This window comes from Zootoca vivipara, chromosome 2, assembly GCF_965207765.1.
Source record: "Zootoca vivipara chromosome 2, rZooViv2.hap1.1, whole genome shotgun sequence".
Lineage (NCBI taxonomy): Eukaryota > Metazoa > Chordata > Lepidosauria > Squamata > Lacertidae > Zootoca > Zootoca vivipara.
The window spans coordinates 50,236,734-50,259,525 of NC_142584.1; the positions used below are offsets into that span (position 1 = coordinate 50,236,734).

The following is a 22,792-nucleotide window of genomic DNA, read 5'->3' on the forward strand; positions in this document are numbered from 1 at the left end:
TTGCTTCAGTTCAGTACTGATTCATTTCTATAGCTTTGAATATGTCAGCACACAGAAATTAGATGTCAGGGAGAAGTGTTCTAGCCTAGCATTTCCCCTACCATTTTCTGGAACCTCCAGCTTTCTTTGTACAACAACATTTTTATATGGAAGAGTATTCAGTTATGTGAGTTCAGGCTTGGATTTACCACCTCAATGAAAATATAGTCTCAGTTTCTAGGGCAAGGTCTCTTGCAACTGATATTCAGATAAGGTGCTGTTTCTGATTCCTGCATGAAATCCACGTTAGATTTCTTTATAAATAGTTCATACTGCTTGTATAATAAAAAATCTAAGCAGTTTACATAGAAACAATGAAACAACATTAACTAATACAAATATTACATTTTCCTAAAATCTAGATAAAAGCAAAATGTGATTGTATATCACAAATAAAAACTGAGTGATGTGCAGAACAAAACAGAAATAAAGCTTTGGAATACATTTTAAAGAGGTGTTTAAAGGTCATTTTTATCTCCAACCCCAAAGCATTTAACGTGTGCATATCTTCACTGTCCATTTCGTGCATCTGATGAAGTAGGATCTTGCCTGGAAAAGCTTCTGCTGCAATAAATCTTCAAGAAACCATGAGACACCATGCTGAGTTTGCTGACATACTCTAAGATGGCTACACTTCAAAAAGCTGTCTCAGAATGATTGCAACTATTTTTCAAAGAGAAAGATAGAGGGGTTTAAAAATAATAATGATCATATAGCTTCCCTAAATGGCATTTCACCAAAAACTTAGCCTGATTTCTGGGAATGATTATAACTCAATATTTCTGTTCTAAAATATTTTAATGTCACTGTAATACAGTTGAGAAGCCACTCTCATTTTTTAAAGGTACAAGCTGTACCAGTGTTCTCAAAAGATTCTAGCTTCAGGCACATATATTCTCTGATGTGTTTGCATAGATTCTTAAGATCAGCTTTTCACAAAACAGTACTTAAGATGATATTTTAGAGTGGCTGAGGATTGGTGGGGTTTGTCCATCTTCAGGTAACTCTTATTTCTTTTTTCACAGCATGTCTCACCTCTTATAGGACGTTTTGTTCCTTTTGCTGCTGTAGCTGCTGCTAACTGCATTAATATCCCATTAATGAGGCAAAGGTAAGATAAAAATCTAGCATGTGCCACAGAGCACCTGTTGGCTTTAGTAGGGATGTTGCAAAATTTGTTCCAAGCCAGAGTCTGAAAAGAAATTCAGAGGCTCATTAAAGCCCATTTCAAAGCTGGCACAAGCTTTAAATGGTCCTGAATTCTTCTCCAGCTTTGGCTGAAATTGGATGTGCCCGCTGCAGAGTCCAGCCTGCAGAGCAAGCCACTTTCAGGAAGCCACACCCACGCACCCCACACCTGATGTCGTGACAGCAGGTGTGGAGCAGGTAAGGGCATGACTTCAAAGGAGCAATCAAGAGCTTAAAACTCCCAAGTTGTTCCTTGAATCCAGGATGGTCACTCACACTTTGGCCAGGCAGGGGTGGGGGAGATAGAGATCTGGCCCACCAGCCAGCAAAGATCCCCCACCCTGTGCTAAACCAACCCATGGCTTAGCTTTCAGTGGTACAACAGGAGGAGGACTGGGAGAGGAGCACAGTGGCCACAATCCAATCTCTAGCATTTGCACTTAGCCTTGGCATTTCTTGAGCATCATGTGCAAACCAGCTCTTATGAATGTAATGAAAAACAAAGTAGGGCTCTTGTTGAAGTTTACAAATGATTAACAAATGTTCTGGAACATGACTTTAGGAACATAAACAATTTGAGCATATAGTGCCCTTAAAGAATAACCTTTCACAATTGTTCAGCTTTTTTCTTTTCTTTTCTTTTAAACCCAACAGGGAACTAAAGTATGGTATTCCCATTACAGACGAAAATGGAAACCGATTGGGTGAATCGTCCAAAGCTGCCCAACAGGCCATTGTGCAGGTGGTTATCTCAAGGATCCTTATGGCTGCTCCTGGCATGGGTTAGTTCACCTTCAGCTAAGCATAAGTAGTGAATGAAATCATGCTCTTCTAAGAACTTTGGCTTCAGTACATTAGATTTGAAGAGCTAACGGCTCACACATAAAAGATCTTGTAGAGAAACATGGCAGAGTTTTATTTAATTTTACAATGTATCTCCAATGCACTATTGATATTGTAGCCATTGCTCTAGCTGACCATCCAATATTCTTTAATATCTTTTTTTAATTAATTGTATCTCTTGTGAAATTTCATGTGCACATTCTCCATCATCTATTTATAACCCTTTTTCATCTCCATTCATTGCTAATTTATTTATGCATATTAATAGAGTGCCTCAGGAAAGCTATACATTACCAGTAAACTCATTGGAGCATACCTGTTATTTGAAACTGCTCTGTATACATAGTTTGCCAAAGTTTAAGCATTCCATTCTTTGTTTTTCTAGCCATTCCCCCATTCATAATGAATTCTTTGGAAAAGAAGGCATTTTTAAAGGTAAGCCTAAGCTCCTGAAGATATATTAATTTTCTTCTTACAGACAGTACAATTAAGAGATCCGTTTTAATGAAATAGCCGTTCACAGAGCAATAAAAAGAAAAAGAGAAGAAAATTGGCTGTTATTCCCTGTCCTGCTCTGGGGAACATTTTTGTTTGTGAATAAAACAGGTGTGTGTGTGTGTGTAAGCTCTTCATTCAGTTGTGTAAATTAGATCCACACCATTGCTTTCATAAATTGTAACAAGGAGGTACATGTTGATTAAAGCGTGTGTGCTAAAAAGTCAGGGTTATTTTCAGATGTATGACATCTCCTGCAAGGACCTAATTCGAAGCTGATGTACATGAAATATGCTGTCACGTGGAAGCTGCTTTAAGTTTAAATTGATCCATATGGCAATGGCTGTCATGGGGAAATTGAGTAGTGCATGGCAGCTCCCTACATAGTCAGATGACTTTTTCCATCCTGCTGCAAATTTGCTTATTTGGGGCAGAGTGAGAGGTTTGTGGTGGCCTGGAGTCACCTGCCTGAAATACAGTATGCCTCTGACTACTGCTTGCTGGGAACCGAAGGTGGGCAGATGCTCCTGCGCTCATGTCCAGCTTGCAGGCTTTCCAGGGGCATCTGGTTGACCACTGTGAGAGAACAGGATGCTGGACTAGATGGGCCATTGGCCTGATTCAGCAGGGGTTTTCTTAGATTTTTGTGCATATAAGTGACTTGAAGTGGCAACAGGGAGCAATCGTTAAAGTGACCTCCATGCTCCTTATGCTCTTGCTGATGGACTAAACATCAATAATATTACCAGCACCACACATTGTTGCCGACGTTTGCAATTCCATGAGAAGCAGCTCCTTTCATATAAGAAGAAGAAGAAGAAGAAGAAGAAGAAGAGTTTGGATTTGATATCCCGCTTTATCACTACCCGAAGGAGTCTCAAAGCGGCTAACATTCTCCTTTCCCTCCCCCCCCCACAACAAACACTCTGTGAGGTGAGTGGGGCTGAGAGACTTGAGAGAAGTGTGACTAGCCCAAGGTCACCCAGCAGCTGCATGTGGAGCAGCGGAGACGCGAACCCGGTTCCCCAGATTACGAGTCTACCGCTTTTAACCACTACACCACACTGACTCTCATTCTGTATGTCATACATTCTATATGTTGGGGAATTCAGTGTCATTGTAAGATTTTAATCTCACCTAGGGCAAGCACAGAGTTTCTGCTGACAGGGTTCGTGAGTGAATCCCTCCCATAATTTTTTTCTTGCAACATTGAAGTAAGAATAATTTTCTAGGGACATAGTTCATTAAATATCAGTTCTGCTATATAGGCCATCATTATCCCCACTGAGAGATAGCTACTTGCCTGACGTTACCTAGTGACTTAGTAAGAGTTAGATCCAAGTCTCCTAGATAGATATGAAGTGTTAGCTGAAATAGGTTATGTGGAATTCAATGCTTCATGTTTGAAGAGTCAGTCACTCAGTTCAATTTATTTGCTAAAATCCACTGGACTTCACAAATGTATTGAGGTATATTCTAGCACACATGGTCCCCAGCATATTGGGTGCTGCGTTGCACAAGGAAATGTTGTCTATTCCTCTGGGCTGCTAAAGCAAACATAATGTGTAAGTGTATTTATCCCCATCCATCAGCAAATAAGAAATATTCTCTGTAGAATTCCAGTGGGGGACTTGAATATGTTGGAAGGAGCAGGGATGTTTGCTTAAGCATATTACACATTTTGGAGCTAACACTGTTTGCATTTGACTGTGAAGAGCATTTCTGTTGGTTCAGTGATATTTCTTGCAACAGCTAATGAAAAGAGAATGCCGTATGTCAAGCAAAGTCTCCATTGGTGTGTATGTAGTTTAATCAACACGAAGATGTTGTAATTTTTTCAGATCAGCACATCTGAAAGAGCCCTTCAGTGACTGTTCAGTGTTCTTTGACACCATCACGATTCCCTTTATGTTTTCCTGCTCCTCCCCGCCCCCTCCCTCTGCCTCTTGGACTGTGAGCTCAGGTGAATCATTGCTCTACAGCTAGTTAATTATAAGACTTGCTATTGATCAGGCCTGGATCCATTGAGCAATGAACTGCACTTCTGTTTTTTTTTATAAAAAAAAGCAGCTTCGGCATGTCAGCTTAAAGTTCATTACTACTCTGACACCATCTACAACCTGCTTTATTAATGCATAGAGGCTTTAGCATTTCCCCACCATTCCAGATAATAGCTCTTGCTCACTCAGCCTAAGAAAAAGAAATCTTTAAAGGCTCAGACAAAGAGAAGGAGAAGAGGGATCGTGTGAAGGTCTTCATTTCTTTGAATCCTGCCACAGAAACACTGCCTTCCTTTCTAATAATAATAATAATAATAGTAATTTATTATTTATACCCCATCCATCTGGCTGAGTTTCCCCAGCCACTCTGGTCAGCTCCCAACAGAATATTAAAAAGACAAGGAAACTTCAAACATTAAAAACTTCTCTAAACAGGGCTGCCTTCAGGTGTCTTCTAAAAGTCAGGTAGTTGTTTATCTGGGAGGGTGTTCCACAGGGCGGGCGCCACTACCAAAAAGGCCCTCTGCCTGGTTCCCTGCAACCTCACATCTCGCAGTGAGGGAACCGCCAGAAGGCCTTCGGAGCTGGACGATGGGGGTGGAGACACTCCTTCAGGTATACTGGGCCGAGGCCATTTAGAGCTTTAAAGGTCAGCACAATCCCTTGAATTGTGCTTGGAAACGTACAGGGAGCAGTGGCGGAGCTTCATGCTGCGGCTCCGGGGGGGCGGAGAGCAGGCAGGGGCAGGGCAGGTGCGCGTCCTGGGTGTGCCGCCCGCAGGGGCATGGCGCGTGCCCTGGGGGCATGGCGCCCAGCGGGGCGGGGGGCAGCTGTGATTGTTACATGTTTCTAGCTCCAGGTGGCTGTCCTCCTAGCTGTTCTTCACTACATAATGCCTCAAATATAGCCGTAATGAACCTTGCTGAGTCATGGAAATGGGTGAAGCTTTCCAAATGTGACTCCCCAAATAAAAGCAGACAGTTCCCCTGAGAGCAGTGGTGAATATGGCGCATGAGGAGTTGGGTGCAGCATAGCAGAAAGAAATGACAGGAGCCCCAAACATGGCAGGCATTTTAAGCACTGGAAGTTTGAGGAAAAGATGGTGATTTTAATTTGAGCAGCAGCCTGGCAGCACTTGCTTTTGTCCTCAGCTGGGGAACAGAGGAAGGAACAAGCAGAAAAGCCATTTCATGCTGACTTTATCTCATTAAAGGTAGTAATAGGAGGTGGGGTCATATTTCAGCGGCAGAGTGTCTGTTTTCAGGAAGAATGTCCCAGGTTCAATCTCCAGCAAACTCAGGTAGGGCTGGAAGACTGGAAGAGACTCCTGTCTGGAGCCCAGGAAAGCCACTACCAATCAGCATAGGGCATAGGCAATATGATCCAACTTGCTAAAAGGCAGGTGCCAATGTTCCTGGTTAGACCTGAGTCTTAAGACAGAGTAATTTTGGCCCCCATTTACAGATGCTCCAGTTCTCACAGTTGTGGGAGGCTAAGTGCTACAAGCTCACCAGGCTTGAGTTAAGGTTTCCAGCTAGTACCGTATAAGCCGACCCCGTGTATCTGAGAAATACATTTAAACATCCATGTGTCTGTTGAGGATTAGTGGCTCTTCTTGTTCCCGCATAGAGCAATGTTTTTGTGCACCTGCTCTATCTGAAAACGGTAGCTGACTTGACTTGTGCAATAAGCCCCAATGCAAATGCTTAGAAAAGGAGACTGCCTGCTGTTGTTTCTCATAATTCTGTGTAACAACAACCTTGAAACAAACTTTAGATTGCCCTTGTGTCCAAGACACTCCTTCACAAAACTCTTCATCATACAAAAAAATGAACTATTGCCGAACAACAGCTTTGAGAAATACAGTGTCATCTTGCATTCAGTGTTAGAACATCTCCAATGCAGAGTTCTCCTGTCCTCTGCCCTTTTGTTATGATTCCATTGGGTGGCATCTACTGGTGTTTGGTTGATCATAAACTGTGGTGCAATAAGAAGTAAATAGGAGTCCTTTGGCTGGCTGGAGTTCTGCCATCTGCTCAGTTTCCAGAGAGATGTAAGTGCTGCATCATTACATGCCGCACCATCCTTGAAGTTTAAAGCTACCATTTGTTCCTTGGCTACCTGAGTCACAGGCAGCTACTTTGTGGCTTTGGATTCCTGCAGCACAGATAAAGCCCCAGTAACTTTAGTTGTCCACATCCGTGAGTGTGATACGTTTAGGCATTGTTAAAGGTCCTTGTATATGTCTAATCTGATGAATATAGTCACTCCTATCCTAATGGCTTGTTCATCTACATTAGTTACCTAGGAGTAAGTCCCAGTGAACATAGTGGGTCTTAGGTAAAGGTAAAGGGACCCCTGATCATTAGGTCCAGTCGTGACCGACTCTGGGGTTGCAGCACTCATCTCGCATTATTGACCAAGGGAGCCGGCGTACAGCTTCCAGGTTATGTGGCCAGCATGACAAAGCCACTTCTGGCGAACCAGAGCAGCACACGGAAATGCCATTTACCTTCCTGACAGAGTGGTACCTATTTATCTACTTGCACTTTGACGTGCTTTCAAACTGCTGGGAGCTGGGACCGAGCAACAGCAGCTCACCCTGTCGCGGGGATTTGAACCGCCGACTTTCTGATCAGCAAGCCCTAGGCTCTGTGGTTTAACCTACAGCGCCACCTGCTGTTGGTCTTACTTGAGTAAATATGCACAGAATATTTTCCCTGCCTCTTTACCTCATATCTAAAGGACAAAATCTATAGTTCCACATTTGCTGCTTATTTCCAACTATTTAACACTTCATTCTGATCCTTAATACAACAGCAGTTTATGGAATGCTTTTTACTTGAAAATCGTAATTGCACACACCCACTCTAATTCTAACCAATTAACTATTTTACTTTTCATCTTCATCCTGTTTATGATACCATATATGAAAGGGAATGATTGCTTTTAGTAAGAGAAGCAAATCCAATCTAGAGGAAGCTTGCTGTGGTTGGCTTTCATTAGCATTTCCTTTCTGGTAGAAGTCTTAACACAGCATCTTTATAATATCCCTTAAATGATTAATTGTTGCAAGATTAGTTTTGCTTGATGATGTGACAATAAACTGTGCATATGATTTGTATACTGTAGAACAGGCATCCCCAAACTGCGGACCTCCAGATGTTTTTGCCTACAACTCCCATGATCCCTAGCTAACAGGACCAGTGGTCGGGGAAGATGGGAATTGTAGTCCAAAACATCTGGAGGGCAGAAGTTTGGGGATGCCTGCTGTAGAACAATGCATTGGTTTTTTTTAGATGTTATAATAATTCCCAAAGATCCATAGCTGTTCTTTACTGACACAGGAACAATAGTTGATGATGGGGAAAGGGGAGGCTTGTCTATCAGTTTTTATGAAGTTTTAAAAAGTTTTTTTTTTCCAAAGTGAGGGTAGGGTTGTATGACTCTTGCTTATAGAGAAATACCCCAGGATGCAACCCCTGCCCCAGTTTCTCTTAAAGTGGCACCTGCACCAAATTTCTTTTTAAAAGAATTGCAGCATTAAAATATACATTGGAATTCATCCCTTTGTATTACCCTGTTTCTCATATTTTAAGACATACCCATAAAATAAGCCATAGCAGGATTTTTAAGCATTCAAGGAATATAAGCCATACCCCGAAAATAAGACATAGTGATAGGCACAGCAGCAATACCGGCCATGGCAGGAGGAGGAGGAGGAAAAATATAAGACATCCCCTGAAAATAAGCCATAGTGTGTTTTTTTGAGGAAAAAATAAATATAAGACATGTCTTATAATATGAGAAACATGGGTATTTAACAAATGCAACATGGGAATCACGTGTTGTAGAAAGTCCTAACATTGCTCACGTTGCCTCAGTGATTTCCCAGTACTTCCTGATGTGTGTATTTTTACTACAACTATATAACAATACCTCTAAAGCACCCACCCCAGGATTTTAATGGATAACAGAAATGAACATTTTCATAACTTGAAGGCCCAAGCCTTTTCCCTATAGCCATGGCAGTGCTTTCAGTGGAATTTTACAAAAGTAATTCATCTAATTGCAGGAAAGGATTGTTTTCATCCCCTTAAACCCTCTGTGTGCCTGATATTATAATACTGCCCTACTTTTAGAAATCTGCCCTGCTGCTAAGAACACATGAGCAAATCAGCAAAGTCAGGGTGTGCGGGTTGGGAATGTTTGCAGACCCCACAGTAGTTAGGTGTGTGTTCAAGCATGCCTTCTCCATTTTGCATTTGAAAAGCTTTGGACCCAAGAACTTGAATAGTACATATGTGGTGAGAGGAAATATCTCATTTCATCATGAAACATTTCTTTTAAAACACAGAGGTTTCCGTGGATGAGTGCCCCCATTCAAGTGGGTTTAGTTGGCTTCTGGTGAGTAAAAATACATTTTAAAAAATGAATTCATGGGGATATGGTTGTGGTTATCGTAACAATGTTTCCTTCTGTGGCAGATGTTGGTTTTGAACCCTAAATGGGGAATTGCACATTGCCCTTCGTGTGTGCAGTGTGGCTGTGTATCTTGTGTTTTCTTTGATTCCAGCAATGGTGGGGAGGGGCAATTGCTATTGAGATCACAACATGTGGAAAGAATAGGATGATCCTTTCCCTCTCCGCCTATGACCCCCCATCCAAAAACAACTCACCTGGTTCAGCTGTAATCAATTAAAGGAAAGCTTTAATGGTCACAGAGGCATCTGATTGGTGTGACCAAATGCTGGACGAGATGGGCCTTTGATTTGCATGCCTGCATGCATAATGTGTAGTTTTGACTTTGGCACAGTGATGCCATCAAAGCCTCTCTTTAAGACTAAGGCAAATAACGTGGAGAAAGTGCTATGATAACCTTTTACTAAAGCAGCTACTGGGGGAGCAATGCAAAGAAAAGCGGACCTTGAGCCTCTGGAATAGGCTGACTTCGTCTTTAACAACAAGGTTTAAGGCATCGTCTTCTCCAGAGGCTCAAATGAGAGCATAGGGCTGTCTCCTGCCTTTCCTTTAAAGTCCCCAATATGGTGGGAGTTGGAAAAGGCTTTGTGAGTCTTCTCCTCCCTTTAAACCTCCAAGTTTGGAACTCAAACTGGGTAGGGAGGAGACTCACAGAACCCTTTACAAGTCTCCATTTAGTTCCTTTTCAAGCCTCCCATATCAGAACAGTGTTCATTACTTTAGCCCATGAAATCTTTTGCTGCAACATCTGTGCTTTGAATATTGATGTCCAGAGTTAGGATTTTAAGGGGCATTGAAACTTATCTGCACATTTTAAAGAGGACAGTTCGTACTTTGAGGACAGTTACCCCAAATAACCCAACTTAATGTTTGTCTTTTCCAGTTTGGTGTTCGCAACGCCTCTGTGCTGTGCATTATTTCCACAAAAAAGGTAATGCGTATTTTAAAAAATAATAATACTTTGGTCTATGGTGAGAGGTAAGATTATGCTGAGCCACATTGCAAAAAATTTAGAAAACAGAGAGTCATCCTCATTTCTATGGATATGAGCAGAGAGACATTCCAGAAGTCAGAACATACCCCCCACTTTTTTTTAAGACTGGAAGTAAGAAATTCTCAGAATGACCCGATTCTTAGGATAGGTTCCCAGCCCAAAGTCCGCTCTTGCCTAGCTCTGAGGAAGCAGGTTAGGTAGCCCTTCTGGTGTAATCCTGCCTGGCATAACAAGATTAGATCTTTCTCACGTTATTTTTCCTCTCCTTCACCCCATTCAATTGTAGTTACTAACAGTGCTATTTTTCTAGAAAAGGCAGTGCCAGAACTCACCATGAACACCTCCCTTGTTCTCTTATAATGACAATGGCGCCCACCTGGAACTGAGTTCCGGTTGGGGGGGAAAGCCCTGATTCTGTCTTGAAACACTTTCTCATCCATGACTATGTAAGGAAGGTGATGCTGCTGTTTCCCAGCCAATGAGAAACCACTCTGATGCCTCTTCAACTCCTTTTACTTAGGAGTGGGACTTTCAGCAGAGGGTTACCTTGTTCCTCTGTGGATTGGTGGTCTCAAACTCTCCCCTGGTTACTGCCGTACCGGCTTAGAATAAAATACTGCCAATAATAATAATAATAATAATAATAATAATAATAATAATAATAATTTATTGTTTATACCCCGCCCATCTGGCTGGGTTTCCCCAGCCACTCTGGGCGGCTTACAACAGAAAAATGAAATAAAATAAAATAATTATTAAACATCAATAAACAGGGCTGCCTTCAGATGTCTTCTAAAAATCTGGTAGCTGTTTTTCTCTTTGACATCTGATGGGAGGGCGTTCCACAGGCCCTCTGCCTGGTTCCCTGCAACTTGGCTTCTCGCAACGAGGGAACCGCCAGAAGGCCCTCGGTACTGGACCTCAGTGTCCGGGCAGAACGATGGGGGTGGAGACGCTCATTCAGGTATACTGAACCGAGGCCATTTAGGGCTTTAAAGGTCAGCACCAACACTTTGAACTGTGCTTGGAAACGTACTGGGAGCCAATGTAGATCTTTCAAGACTGGTGTTATGTGGTCTCGGCGGCCGCTCCCAGTCACCAGTCTAGTTGCCGCATTCTGGATTAGTTGTAGTTTCCGGGTCACCTTCAAAGGTAGCCCCACGTAGAGCGCATTGCAGTAGTCCAAGCGAGAGATAACTACGTAGAGCGCATTGCAGTAGTCCAAGCGGGAGATAACCAGAGCATGCACCACTCTGGCGAGACAGTCTGCAGGCAGGTAGGGTCTCAGCCTGCGTACCAGATGTAGCTGATAGACAGCTGCCCTGGACATAGAATGGATCTGCGCCTCCATGGACAGCTGTGAGTCCAGAATGACTCCCAGGCTGCGCACCTGGTCCTTCAGGGGCACAGTTACCCCATTCAGGACCAGGGAGTCCTCCACACCTGCCCACCTCCTGTCCCCCACAAACAGTACTAACTGTCCACAAACAGTTAAATCAACAGCACAGACCTCCAACACAGTTCTGTTCTTTAGAGAAACGGATCAAAGACAATGCAACAACAGACAACCTTAACTAAAGGACTAAGTGCGTGGAACACCGCCACCTAGTGGTTGGTGGTGTTGCTTATATAATTATCACCCCCTCTTCACCACCCAGAGGAAGCCCAGGAGAGGAAGCACAGCAGTCTTCCTGCCTTCTTTCTCATGACCACAGGCATTTTATTGGTTGTTTTCTATAGCTACCCATGGGGTTATGCTCTAGTCATTCAGCCAGATTACTAATGGACTGCTGTGAGGAAGGATGTCATAGATTCTCTTAAGAGCTTCTTCACATTGAAGTGCTTTATCCTGCAAGCCAGTCTAGGATCATGGGGGGGGGGGGGAACCTTACAGAGGCACCTGGAACATCCTCCTGTTGAAGATGAACAGCTTTGGTGTTCCCTGTTGCAACACTGTGGTCCTTCGTGCCACCTTCTATAAGGGATATGTTTGCTTCTGCATTGAGCTCTAAAGGAAGCTACATAAAGTTTGACTCCCATTTGCTGGCATCAGTAAATATAAACTTCATTTCATGGATTGATCAATGTTCTTTCGTGGAACCAGAAATCCCCCTGCTTCTTCTCTTCTGGCACATGAATGCTGATTTATTTCAAAGCAGTGTGATTGTTAACATTTTTTCCCCTCTTGGCTTCGAAAAGGCCTATGAGTTGCATATAGCCAAAGCGGTTCCAAGCTTAGCTTGAGGGGGGTCAGAATTTATCACGCTTAGCTGGGTATTCTCTAGTGTTGACATGTTAAAGAGTTCTGTGACACAGTTTTTGATTTTAACTGCATGCCTTTGTTTTCACACATGCTAAACTGTTTTTTTATTATTAAGAGTGAATGCAATTAAAATGTTAGCAATCAGTTTTAAAGACCTGTTGGTGATACACGAACTGTTAGGCCAAGTTTAATTTATAAGTGAAAGCTTAATGGTTCATGTAAAGTGCATTTTCCTGGCTGACACATTAACATAAAAACCTCACAAGCCAAGCAAAAACTTGAAAATCTTCTTCTGTGGCTCATAATGTCAAACAGGGACTATTTGAAGTGCAAGAAAATACTTTTAGAATTGATAATGAAGTCAACCTTAGTACAAAATCATATTTGATATAAATTCCAACTTTTTAAAAATAAATAAATAAATAATTATCATAAAGCTTCACCGCTTCCATGTATAAAACTTGATCATTGGTTGTATGTGACGTCTCTTCTATTTTTCTTTTGCTCAGTTCCATGTCTGTAACTCGTCTGGAGCCAGAATTACAAGCCAAGATCCAAAAGAGCAGCCCTGAATTGGAGCGTGTGTATTTTAACAAAGGGTTATAATTTGTAGAAGACAAAATATCCCTCAGTGACAATTAGGTGAACTTATTTTAAATTGTGAGAAAGCCTTGGTGAAGACAACTCGGTCCTAGTGTATTATTTCAATTTTACACTTTTCTTTTCTTTTAACACTGAGGTTATTTAAGCATTGCAATATAATTTTCCTAATTATGGTTTCAAATTGCTGTCGATGCCATTACTTCATTGTCCACTTTGTTTTTCTGCTGCCAATATTTAAAACAGTTCCCATTAACTACTCTCAAGAAGCTAAAGATGAGATTCCTTTGGAAAATGTTGCAGGCAGAAGGGGATCACAGGATGCTATTTTATATTTGCTGCCTTTCTCAATTTTGCCCTGCAGTAGGGTTGCCATACGTCTGGGAATTCTCCATCAGATTCGTTTCCTCAAAGGCCCAGAGTGTGAATGTGTGGTTTGCATTTGATACTGGGTTCCTAAGTTGCCTTATCTCAGTTATGTAACAAGTATTTAGGGATGGGTGGGGGAAGAGTGATGGGTGGGAAAACTTGAATGATGTAGAGCAGGCACCCCCAAACTGCGGCCCTCCAGATGTTTTGGCCTACAACTCCCATGATCCCTAGCTAAGAGGACCAGTGGTCAGGGATGATGGGAATTGTAGTCCAAAACATCTGGAGGGCCGAAGTTTGGGGATGCCTGATGTAGAGCAAAGGAAAGATATCTTCCCCTATCACTTCTGAAATCACTTAACTAATACAGTCAAAGGAAACTGGTAATCACAGAAAACATAGCATCTTACAGTGTGCAAAGTTCCCACAGATGGGGCAAACTCACCAAATTGCTACACATTGCCTTGGAGCCTATCCAAGTGTTGTGCAGGGTGCATGGTACAATCCTCTCATTAGGGGTTGCATTTTAAATGTGTCCCATGTTAAAACGTGTGCATATAAAGTTAGTATACTGTACTATGCTAACTCTCTGTGTGCAGAAAAAAACACCCTGTTCAATGTGTGAATTCACTGTTAGTCATGGTCCCTGACATACTGCAGTGTTGGGCAGGATCCTATAGGAATTCTCTAATGGCTGCCAAACTTAATTTGTGCTGCTTAATTAGTGGCTGTTGCCAAATTATTGGGGAGAAGGGAAATCAAGAGACTAGGTTTCTACATTACATTCATGAGTTTCGTTTGCCTTAACTGACATGTTCCCCCCAGAGATGGGGGTATATTCATTCTCTTTTTCCTAGCCTTATTTTTTTCATATCTGACAATCACATTCTTGATACAATATTTTAAGTCCAGTCACATGAAAACACTATGCTGCTAAAAACAATGGCAAGAGTGCCCCATTTTCCACCCCAAATGAGTTGTGTCACTTTATAATATTGGTGGTTGTTGGTCAACTGTTTTAAGAAGCACAGGCATTGTTTATGACACTTTTAACCCACTGCTTATTGATTATGTTTTGCAACCCTTATTTATACAGTGATCCTGTGAGGGGTAGGCTGCTATTATTTCTGGAAACCAGGGCAGACCAAACCTTTCTCCCCACCCCCCAAAAGCCACCTGGCAAGACTATGTCTGAGTTAAGATTTAAACCCAGGTTCTAATACTCTGTTCACCAATCATCAACATTTCACTGTAATTTCAGTATGCCTGACATACCTACTTCATTGCTATGGTAACCTTTTCATGTATGGTAAACCACTTTTAATGTCACAGTGAAGCCCCCTTTGTACTGGTATCAATAGATCTACCTCTGTACTCAACAAAATTGTTAGCCAGCATAGACCCTGGCCTTTGTCCATGTTCAAAATAATACCCAACAGTGAGTGTTGTCCTACCAATGTGGTAGTAACTTTATATGATAGCTATTGTCTAGATGTGTTAGACACAACATAGAATTGAAACATGCCATACAGCAGAGTCTTGTTTAGCTGCAGGTGACGTTCATCTTCGAACTGAAAGAGGAGGAGATCTAATGCTTGATCTGAACATTTTGCTTTGAAAGACCCACCAACAGTGAGATTTGCAGAGTAAAGTCTGTGGTTTTCAAGCTGTTTTCCGGGAAGGCCTCTGGGGTTGCTTGGAAGCTTATCATGTTTTTCTCAGTGATAGGATCAATATCAGGAGACAAGCTTTGCTGAAAGGCAGCTTAGCAAGCACTACCTGCCTTCCCTACAGCAAGGAGGAGAGCATCTGATATATTGTAAATTTCACTCTCAGCTCGTATGGGACAATGATGAGAAGGTCAACAGGCCTGGCTGAAGCCCCAGATGAACCAAGCTGACTGTGTACTCTATACCAGTGTTTCCCCAACTTGGGTCTCCAGCTGTTTTTGGACTACAGCTCCCATCATCTCTAGCTAGCAAGACCAGTGGTCAGGGATGGTGGGAATTGTAGTCCAAAAGCAGCTGGAGACCCAAGTTGGGGAACCACTGCTCTAGAACAAGGGTGGCTAATGCTTGGTTCTCCAGATGTTGCTGGACTGCAGTTACCATCATCCTTGACCATTGGTGCTGCTGGCTGGGGCTGGTGGGAGTTGGAGATCAGCAACACATGCAGGGCTGCAGGTTACTCAGCCATGCTCTCAATTTTTTTAAATTATATTGGGAAATTCCTTCAGCAGAGCTATTGCATGTGGAAATGAGCACCTGAATGCAGAGAGATTGGAACACTGGGGAAAGTGTGATTTAGGTATTGTTTTTAAATAACCTTTTTGCCTCAATTTCTTTCAGTACCGCCAAATACCTCATGCTGCTTTCTTAGACCTTGCATTTTCCCCATTGTTGACACACATCAGCACTAGTTTGGAAAATGATAGTGTGACAAATCATTTGCCTTTAAACAGGAGTGATGTGACAGGCGACAGATTGCTCCTGTGACCAGGTGGCCACAGTGAACTGCATTTGCACCCATTTCAAAGCAGTTAGGGACAAGGGACAATTCTGGTGTACAATCAAAGGATAGTACTGTCCAGTTGCAACTTTGACTTGTGCAATTGTGCTACTCTAGACACAATCTTTTAAAAATTATCTAGCAGCCTGGTTGTATCACATCTACTCAAAAGTAAGTCCCACTGAGATAACTAGGGATTTGCCATCCAGTAAAGAGGCTTCAGACTTTTGACTTTGACCTGGTTTTCCTGGTGAATTCTGAAAAAATAATGGCAACAAATAATTCTGTGGGAGAGAAATGAAATGTGCACTTCAGTTAAACAGCATTCTTGAATGAATTGCAAGCTAAGGCTGCAAGCTCAGCCACAGAGGTCATAGAAAAGAACAATTTTTGGTCCCCTTTTTATAGTGCTTGAATTTTAAAACAAAAATCTGAAACTTTCCAGTAGCTCTTCTCTTTAGTTTTTTGATCCATTTTGTGTAACCTCCATGTTTTTGGGGAAACTGGGTATTCACGAGTGGCGTACATGGAATAACATTCTGCAGCACAAAGAGTTGTATCCAGTTAAATCACTGCATGTGAGGAACACACTCTGTGAGGGCAACAGAATCTTCCCTCCCTGTTTTCTCACATGCACACCCTAAATCTCCAGACTACATTGGGGGGTGCAGGAGACACCTGGGGGAGGGGGGAGTTATGTTGTGCCAACAGAAGTCATTCTGTGCTCATAATGATTTAGTTGGATACAACCCAAATAGTTTTATTGATTGATTTAACTAGGATAAAGGAGGATTCTTTTGCCCCATGGAAGTACATGCATATATGCATATTCACACAAATGTATTATGCAGTGTATTTTTTTTAATTAAACAGGCTTAATAACTGTGGCATGTTTCTTGGTGGTATTAAGCAGAACAAAATAGTATTAAGATCAGCCAATTTACACTGATCTTGGAAAAATAGATTTTTTTAAAAATAATTCCAATAAAGTGCAATAAAGTTGTATGCCTAGGAAAACTGCCAAGTTATATTTCTACATTTGGGAAATGATTCTGGATTACATTGTGACCGAAGAACATTTTTAATGTTAGTATTAACGCAATGTCTTGCCAGTGTTGATGGAATTTATTGTACTATTTTAAAAGTATGCTGGTTGAAATATTAAAAGCAGTGACTGGCATGAATGGTGGTGGTCTCTGTTTGGAACAAACTTTAGGAGGACAATGTTTATGCTCACAGGGATATTCTTGTGTATGGGTAAGCAACATAGGCTACTTTACATTAGATGGTTTTCTCCAACTAGATACAAACTACAGTAAGTGTAAAAAAAAAAAGTGTATTCCACGCATGAGAATGAATTGCAGTTTCCCCGTTAATGCTTTCAGCAGAAAAAAGATCAAACCTCTGCTTGTGTAAAAGTTTTAAGAGGACAAGAGGCAATTTATATGATAAGCAAGTACAATAACATCTATTTTCCCATCTGTACTCCTCCTTAATTTGAGGTGGGGATTCGTTTTGATTCCAGACTCCTGGCCCAGTTTTCAAAATTCCAATCTCTTCTACAGGCGCTTCAAAAGTGGGGTGTTCTGTGTTCCAGAACGTTGTTGCTTTTAGGTGGGATTCAGTCACATACCGGCAAATCCGAGTGGTGCAGTTCCAGTTGACTGGGAGGTCTTGCACAAGAAGCCAGCTTCCCCAAAGGATCAGGCTTTTTTCCAATAAGAAAAGTAATAGGAAGATGCACTGTAAAATATGGGATAGCATTTCCTTGACACAACTTCATCTAACCTCCCCACAAACAAATCAGGATGAATGCTCAGTAAACAAGTCATTGGGGCATATGTCTCTCTCCCACCCCAGCACATTCCACTGAATGCCAGAAACACATTATTTTACCTAAAACAAAGCAAATGAAGATAATGGGCCAGGGTGCAACTCATCTGTTTGCCAACATCAGCTTAGAGCAGAGGAATCTCTAGCCTTGACAATCACTTTCTCTATGCTGTGGGAGGAGGAGGACTACAAAACATGAAGCCACTCTGCACGTTCTTCTTATTAAACCAACTTTCAAATCCACGTTTCCTCCCATTGAGGGGTGAGAAGGGGAGAATCAATTTCTTCTGCTCACAAGTCAGAGTGGAAATGAATGCAGTCTCTGAGAAGAGGAGGAACTAGGGCAGGAAGAAAAGTGTCATGGTGTGATAATTCATGAATAAGTGCAGCACTTCTGCTTCCTACAGGCAAGCTATGGGAGGTGGAGAAGCAGGGGAGGGGATAAAAAAACAAGAGCGGGGTCACTTTTTCTGCTTACCATATTTTTTATTTGTGCAGACGCATTGTAAGTCACAAATCTTTGGTGAAATTTACTATTTCCGGATTGTTGCCCTGTGGAATATAGTACAGTGGAACCTCAGTTTATGAACACCTCGGTTTACGAATTTTTGGTTTACAAACGCCGCGGACCCATCTGGAACGGATTAATTCACTTTCCATTACTTTCAATGGGAAAGTTTGCTTCAGTTTATGAATGCTTCAGTTTATGAACAGACTTCCGGAACCAATTGCACCCATGCTTCAGGTTAAGTACGCTTCAGGTTGAGAACTCAGCGGACCCGTCTGGAACGGATTAATCCACTTTCCATTACTTTCAATGGGAAAGTTCGCTTCAGTTTATGAACGCTTCAGTTTAAGTACTCCGCGGACTGTCTGGAACAGATTAATCCACTTTCCATTACTTTCAATGGGAAAGTTCGCTTCAGTTTATGAACAGACTTCCAGAACCAATTGTGTTCATAAACCGAGGTACAGTACCACTGTACATTTAAGGCATGGTGCTGTTCTTCAGGAAGGGCACTAGGTGGCAGCACTTCCCCTTTCCGGTTTTCTGTTACAAAGAAATATCGTAACACTCCAAGTGTTCATCACTGCTCTCTTTGGAGGACCAAATCTTGTGCTCACCCAAAATGTGAATCCAAGGTGCTTGATGGAAGGAAGAATGGGTACTGCAGACCCACCCCCACAAGGTAGTATAAAACTTACACATGGATGCAAACTTAATTCATATAATTTTATCCCCTGCATTTTGAGAGGATGCAATTGTGCAAAACAGACCTCTGCATGATGTACCGTATATGTGTGTATATATATGCATGGTAACTGCATCACGTTCCTTCCTTCCTTCCTTTTTCCATACACACAAATCATGCTGAAGTGGCATACAACGAAGAAATCAGGAATACATTTTAAACAATAAAACATAAAAAACTCTTGCATAACAATATAGCGAAACAATAACATGGTAACAACTTCTTACTAATATTGCAAAACAGTAGCAAATATTACAGCATACAAACAACCACATTTCAATGCTGTAACGTTAACTAGATCACTTGCTCACCATACCGTGAGGGGGGGTTGCTTTTTTCTTCCTTAAAAAGTACATACAGCTGAAAGAGGAAGTTGAGAGATTAATACATTTCCCACTTATTCTTTCAGCTTTTCAAGACTTAGTTTAATTCTACTAGATCTTAATGTCTATGCAGCTTTCTTGGAAAACTCAGCTATAGGTGTGAAACTTTCTATCTGTCTTTTGGGGGGGTGGCTGACCTAGGGGAGGCAGACAGCAGTGACCAGAGAAGAGGGTGCCCACAGTACTTGCTCAAAAATCAAAATGTACCATACATGGAAGGTTGAGGAAGCAGGGAGCTTAGAAAATCATTTTCTTCTGAAGGAAAAAAATGATGAAGACGAAGAGGAAGATTTAGAGCCCACTTTACTGTACCTTAAGGAAACCTTGGTTCAGCAAAAACAGGTATGCATGTACTACAGGCTCATGCTACTTAGCCCCTTTGAACAATGGTAAACCTGAGCCTGAAGACATTTTTTCAGCATCATCTGGTCTTCTATGAGTACAGAATTATACAAAATGCAGGTGATCATTGGGGGGTAGATTAGATTCTCATGCAGAGATTCTCATTGGGCTCAGGGCTCCCAAAACCAGCTCTTGCCTTAAACTGTTTCCATGCAAGCAACTGCCCTTCCTGTGTGCCAGGCCTGCAGTGGGCATACAGAGAAAGACTCCTCCTATATGGCATAGAAACTCCATAACAAAGACAATAACAGACTTGGGTCATTACCATATTAAACTGTGCATGCTGACCAAAAAATTAGAAGCTTTCCCCCAAAAGTCATTTTCAGTTTTCTCTCCCATTAGTTTGATTTTCTATTTCTTTATAGTTTCCAAAATTACAACAGCCATTTCCTCAAAGGGCAATTTTCTTAATTTAATAGCATTACAGAAACATCTCTGACAATGCATTAAAAAGTGCAGTGATTCACAAGGCCGTGTTTGATGTTCACCAGATGAAACGACCCGCTTGACAACGTATGCAATCCAGCAGTTCTGCAATTGCATGACTTTATTGAGGTGCTATTCTGAATAATAAGAATAAGAAATAAGGGTGCCACCTATGAAAAAGATGTTCTACTAGGGGCAGCTCAAACTGCTTGCATTGCCCACAAATGCAGGCTAACAGCCACTACCAAAATGCCTTGCCAACCCCCCTCCCTTCACACCTGGCCAAGCTCTCTCCCTTCACACCTTGCCCCCCCCCCCCCGCCAAAAAAACCCTTCCTTTACACCACCCCAACCCAGGGCCAGGTTTAGATTTGATGAGACCCCTAAGCTACTGAAGGTAATGAGGCCCTTTATATGTCCAGCTGTCCTTTGTCAACAACAAATTGTCACTGTTTTTGTGTTGAATATATGCTATATGGTAATTTATGGACCCGATAGGCATCTAAAGCCATTTGCTGTATGTAGGTTTTGTTTTATTTGTTTTTTATCTTATATTTTGGAAATGTACATCCAGTTGTTTTTTTCTTTAAGTTTTTTTTGGGGCCCCCAAGAGAGTGGCGCCCTAAGCTACAGCTTGTTTAGCTTATACTGTACAATGGTACCTCAGTTTATGAACAGCGCTGTTTACAAACTTTTCGGTTTATGAACTCCACAAAACCGGAAGTAGTGTTCCAGTTTGCAAACTTTACCTCAGTCTACGAATGGAAGCCGAATGGTGGAAGGGCACTGGTGGCAGGAGGCCTCATTAGGGAAAGCGTGCCTCGGTTTAAGAACGGATTTGGTTTAAGAATGGACTTCGGGAACGGATTAAGTTGGTAAACCAAGGTACCACTGTATGAAAATCTGGCACTTCCCCAACCCCACTTTCTCCCCTTCATCCCCACCACTCTCTCTCTTTACACTGGGGAGACGGACACTTAGCATCGTTCGCCCTCTACTGTTGGGGAGCAGGGAGGAGAGAAATAAGTTTTTCTTTCTTTCTGCTCTTGGTTTCCTTGCGTCCCCACCCCCCAGGAGCAATGGCAACAGAAAAAGCACAGGAAGGCACAGGAAGGCTTGCAAAGGCCACCCCACATGATCCTCTCCACCCCACCTGCCTGCCTCCATCAGTCTCCCCTTCCCTCCTGCTTGCTCTCCTGCCCTCTTGGCCAGAGCACAGCCCAGAGAAGCTGCAGAGGGGCAGGGCATGCATATCAGTCGTAGCTATCATGTTCTACTGCTGCTTTCAAGCAGTAACTGTTATGTGAAGTGTGCAGCAACAGCAGAGTAGGATGCTTGTTGGGCGCATGCTGGCTGTTCATGGCTGTTCCTCTGCAGCTTGCCTTTACCTCTGCTAGTTCACTTGCCTACCTGTTCCACCTGCCGGCTAATCTGTCATCACTTTGCTGTTTGCATGGCCATGTGAACTGCAGTGTGGTGACATTCTTACAATTTTACTAAATAATAATAATTATCATTATTTGTACCCTGCCCATCTGACTGGGTTGCCCCAGCCACTCTGGGCGTCTTCCGGCATATATAAAAACATAGTAAAACTGTAAGGGGGAGAGATTACAGAGAACCTCCCCCTCTCATCAGGAGCAGTTCGTCCCCAAGCAGCCATGAAAGCGCGGGGTCTGAAGGGAGGGGCTAGTCAGGAAGCGGAGAGAGAGAGAGAGCCAGGTCTCCGGCAGCATGGGAGAGCCCCTGCTCCACAGGCGGGAAGAGAGAGAGACGGAAAGGGGGGAGAGGGAAAAGACGGAGCGCAGACCCTTTCCCCCGGCACCGGAATTAAGGAGGAGGAGAAAGGGGAGAGATTCGCTGTCCCGCGGCTGTTATGTTGGTCAAAGTCGCGAAAAGGGGCAGTGCCGGATTCTGAGACAGAATGAGCGGACATGAAACTGAGAGCTCACTACACTGTAAATAACGTGCACCAATAAAGACTTTTTTAAAGACAAGTATGTGGAAAGTCGTTACTCAAGAGTAGCCATAACAACCTCTGACAAAAACATTAAACCTTAACAGCTTCCCTATACAGGGGGCTGCCTTCAAATGTTTCCTAAATGTTATATAAATGTTATATATATTTTTAATATAGCTCCGCAGCCTGTTCTCTTACCGGATGAAGGACAGGTTCAAAATTCTATGCCATTTTTGCAAGCGTAAGGAGAATAAAATACCTTCCTGATGTTTTTGTGCATCTAAAACACAGGGAAGTAAGGAGTCCACCTAAATTCTGGTTAGGGTGTAGTAGTAGGTGAGTTAAATGAAATCCCATAATGAAAACAGGAGAACAGCTTAGAGGATCAATAATATTTTTTTAAAAAAAAACATAGCTGATATTTATCACTATAATAGCTTCAATGAAAGGGAATACATAAACCTAAATGAGTATGTGTAGCATTATTTTTATTAGCCTATTTTGTTTAATAAAATGCCTTTTAAAGCTGTGTTGGCTTTTTTGGTAGCCTGAAAATCACATGACCCTGAAGTTTCCTTTATCATTGATTCTATATGTGCCCAACAAAAGCTCAGGCTTGTAAATGCCTATGGGTTTATATTTAAAGGCTAAGTCACATTGCCTTGCAAACTTGGGGAGTGGGTTATTTGTTTTATCCTAGAGACAAAAAATGTCATTGATAAGGCAGCCCCAGCCCTTAGGCTTATACAGTGGT

The 22,792-nt window shown here is 42.2% G+C and overlaps 1 protein-coding gene across 4 annotated transcripts in view; it reads left to right on the forward strand.

Annotated features, from left to right (window-relative positions):
• Nucleotides 1-16,961, forward strand: part of SFXN1 (sideroflexin 1) — a 31,290-nt gene extending 14,329 nt beyond the window's left edge. For 3 of the 4 annotated variants that reach the window (XM_035105317.3, XM_035105316.3, XM_060271700.2), the window contains exons 6-11: nucleotides 1,065-1,150; nucleotides 1,882-2,009; nucleotides 2,456-2,505; nucleotides 8,923-8,972; nucleotides 9,931-9,978; nucleotides 12,814-16,961. In XM_035105317.3, the coding sequence (XP_034961208.1) occupies nucleotides 1,065-1,150; nucleotides 1,882-2,009; nucleotides 2,456-2,505; nucleotides 8,923-8,972; nucleotides 9,931-9,978; nucleotides 12,814-12,910 (459 nt within the window). In that variant the 3' untranslated portion in view covers nucleotides 12,911-16,961. Of the gene's footprint in view, nucleotides 1-1,064; nucleotides 1,151-1,881; nucleotides 2,015-2,455; nucleotides 2,506-8,922; nucleotides 8,973-9,930; nucleotides 9,979-12,813 lie in introns of those variants that run through there. The other variant, XM_088661847.1, reaches the window with a different exon arrangement.
• The last annotated feature ends 5,831 nt before the right edge of the window (nucleotides 16,962-22,792 follow it).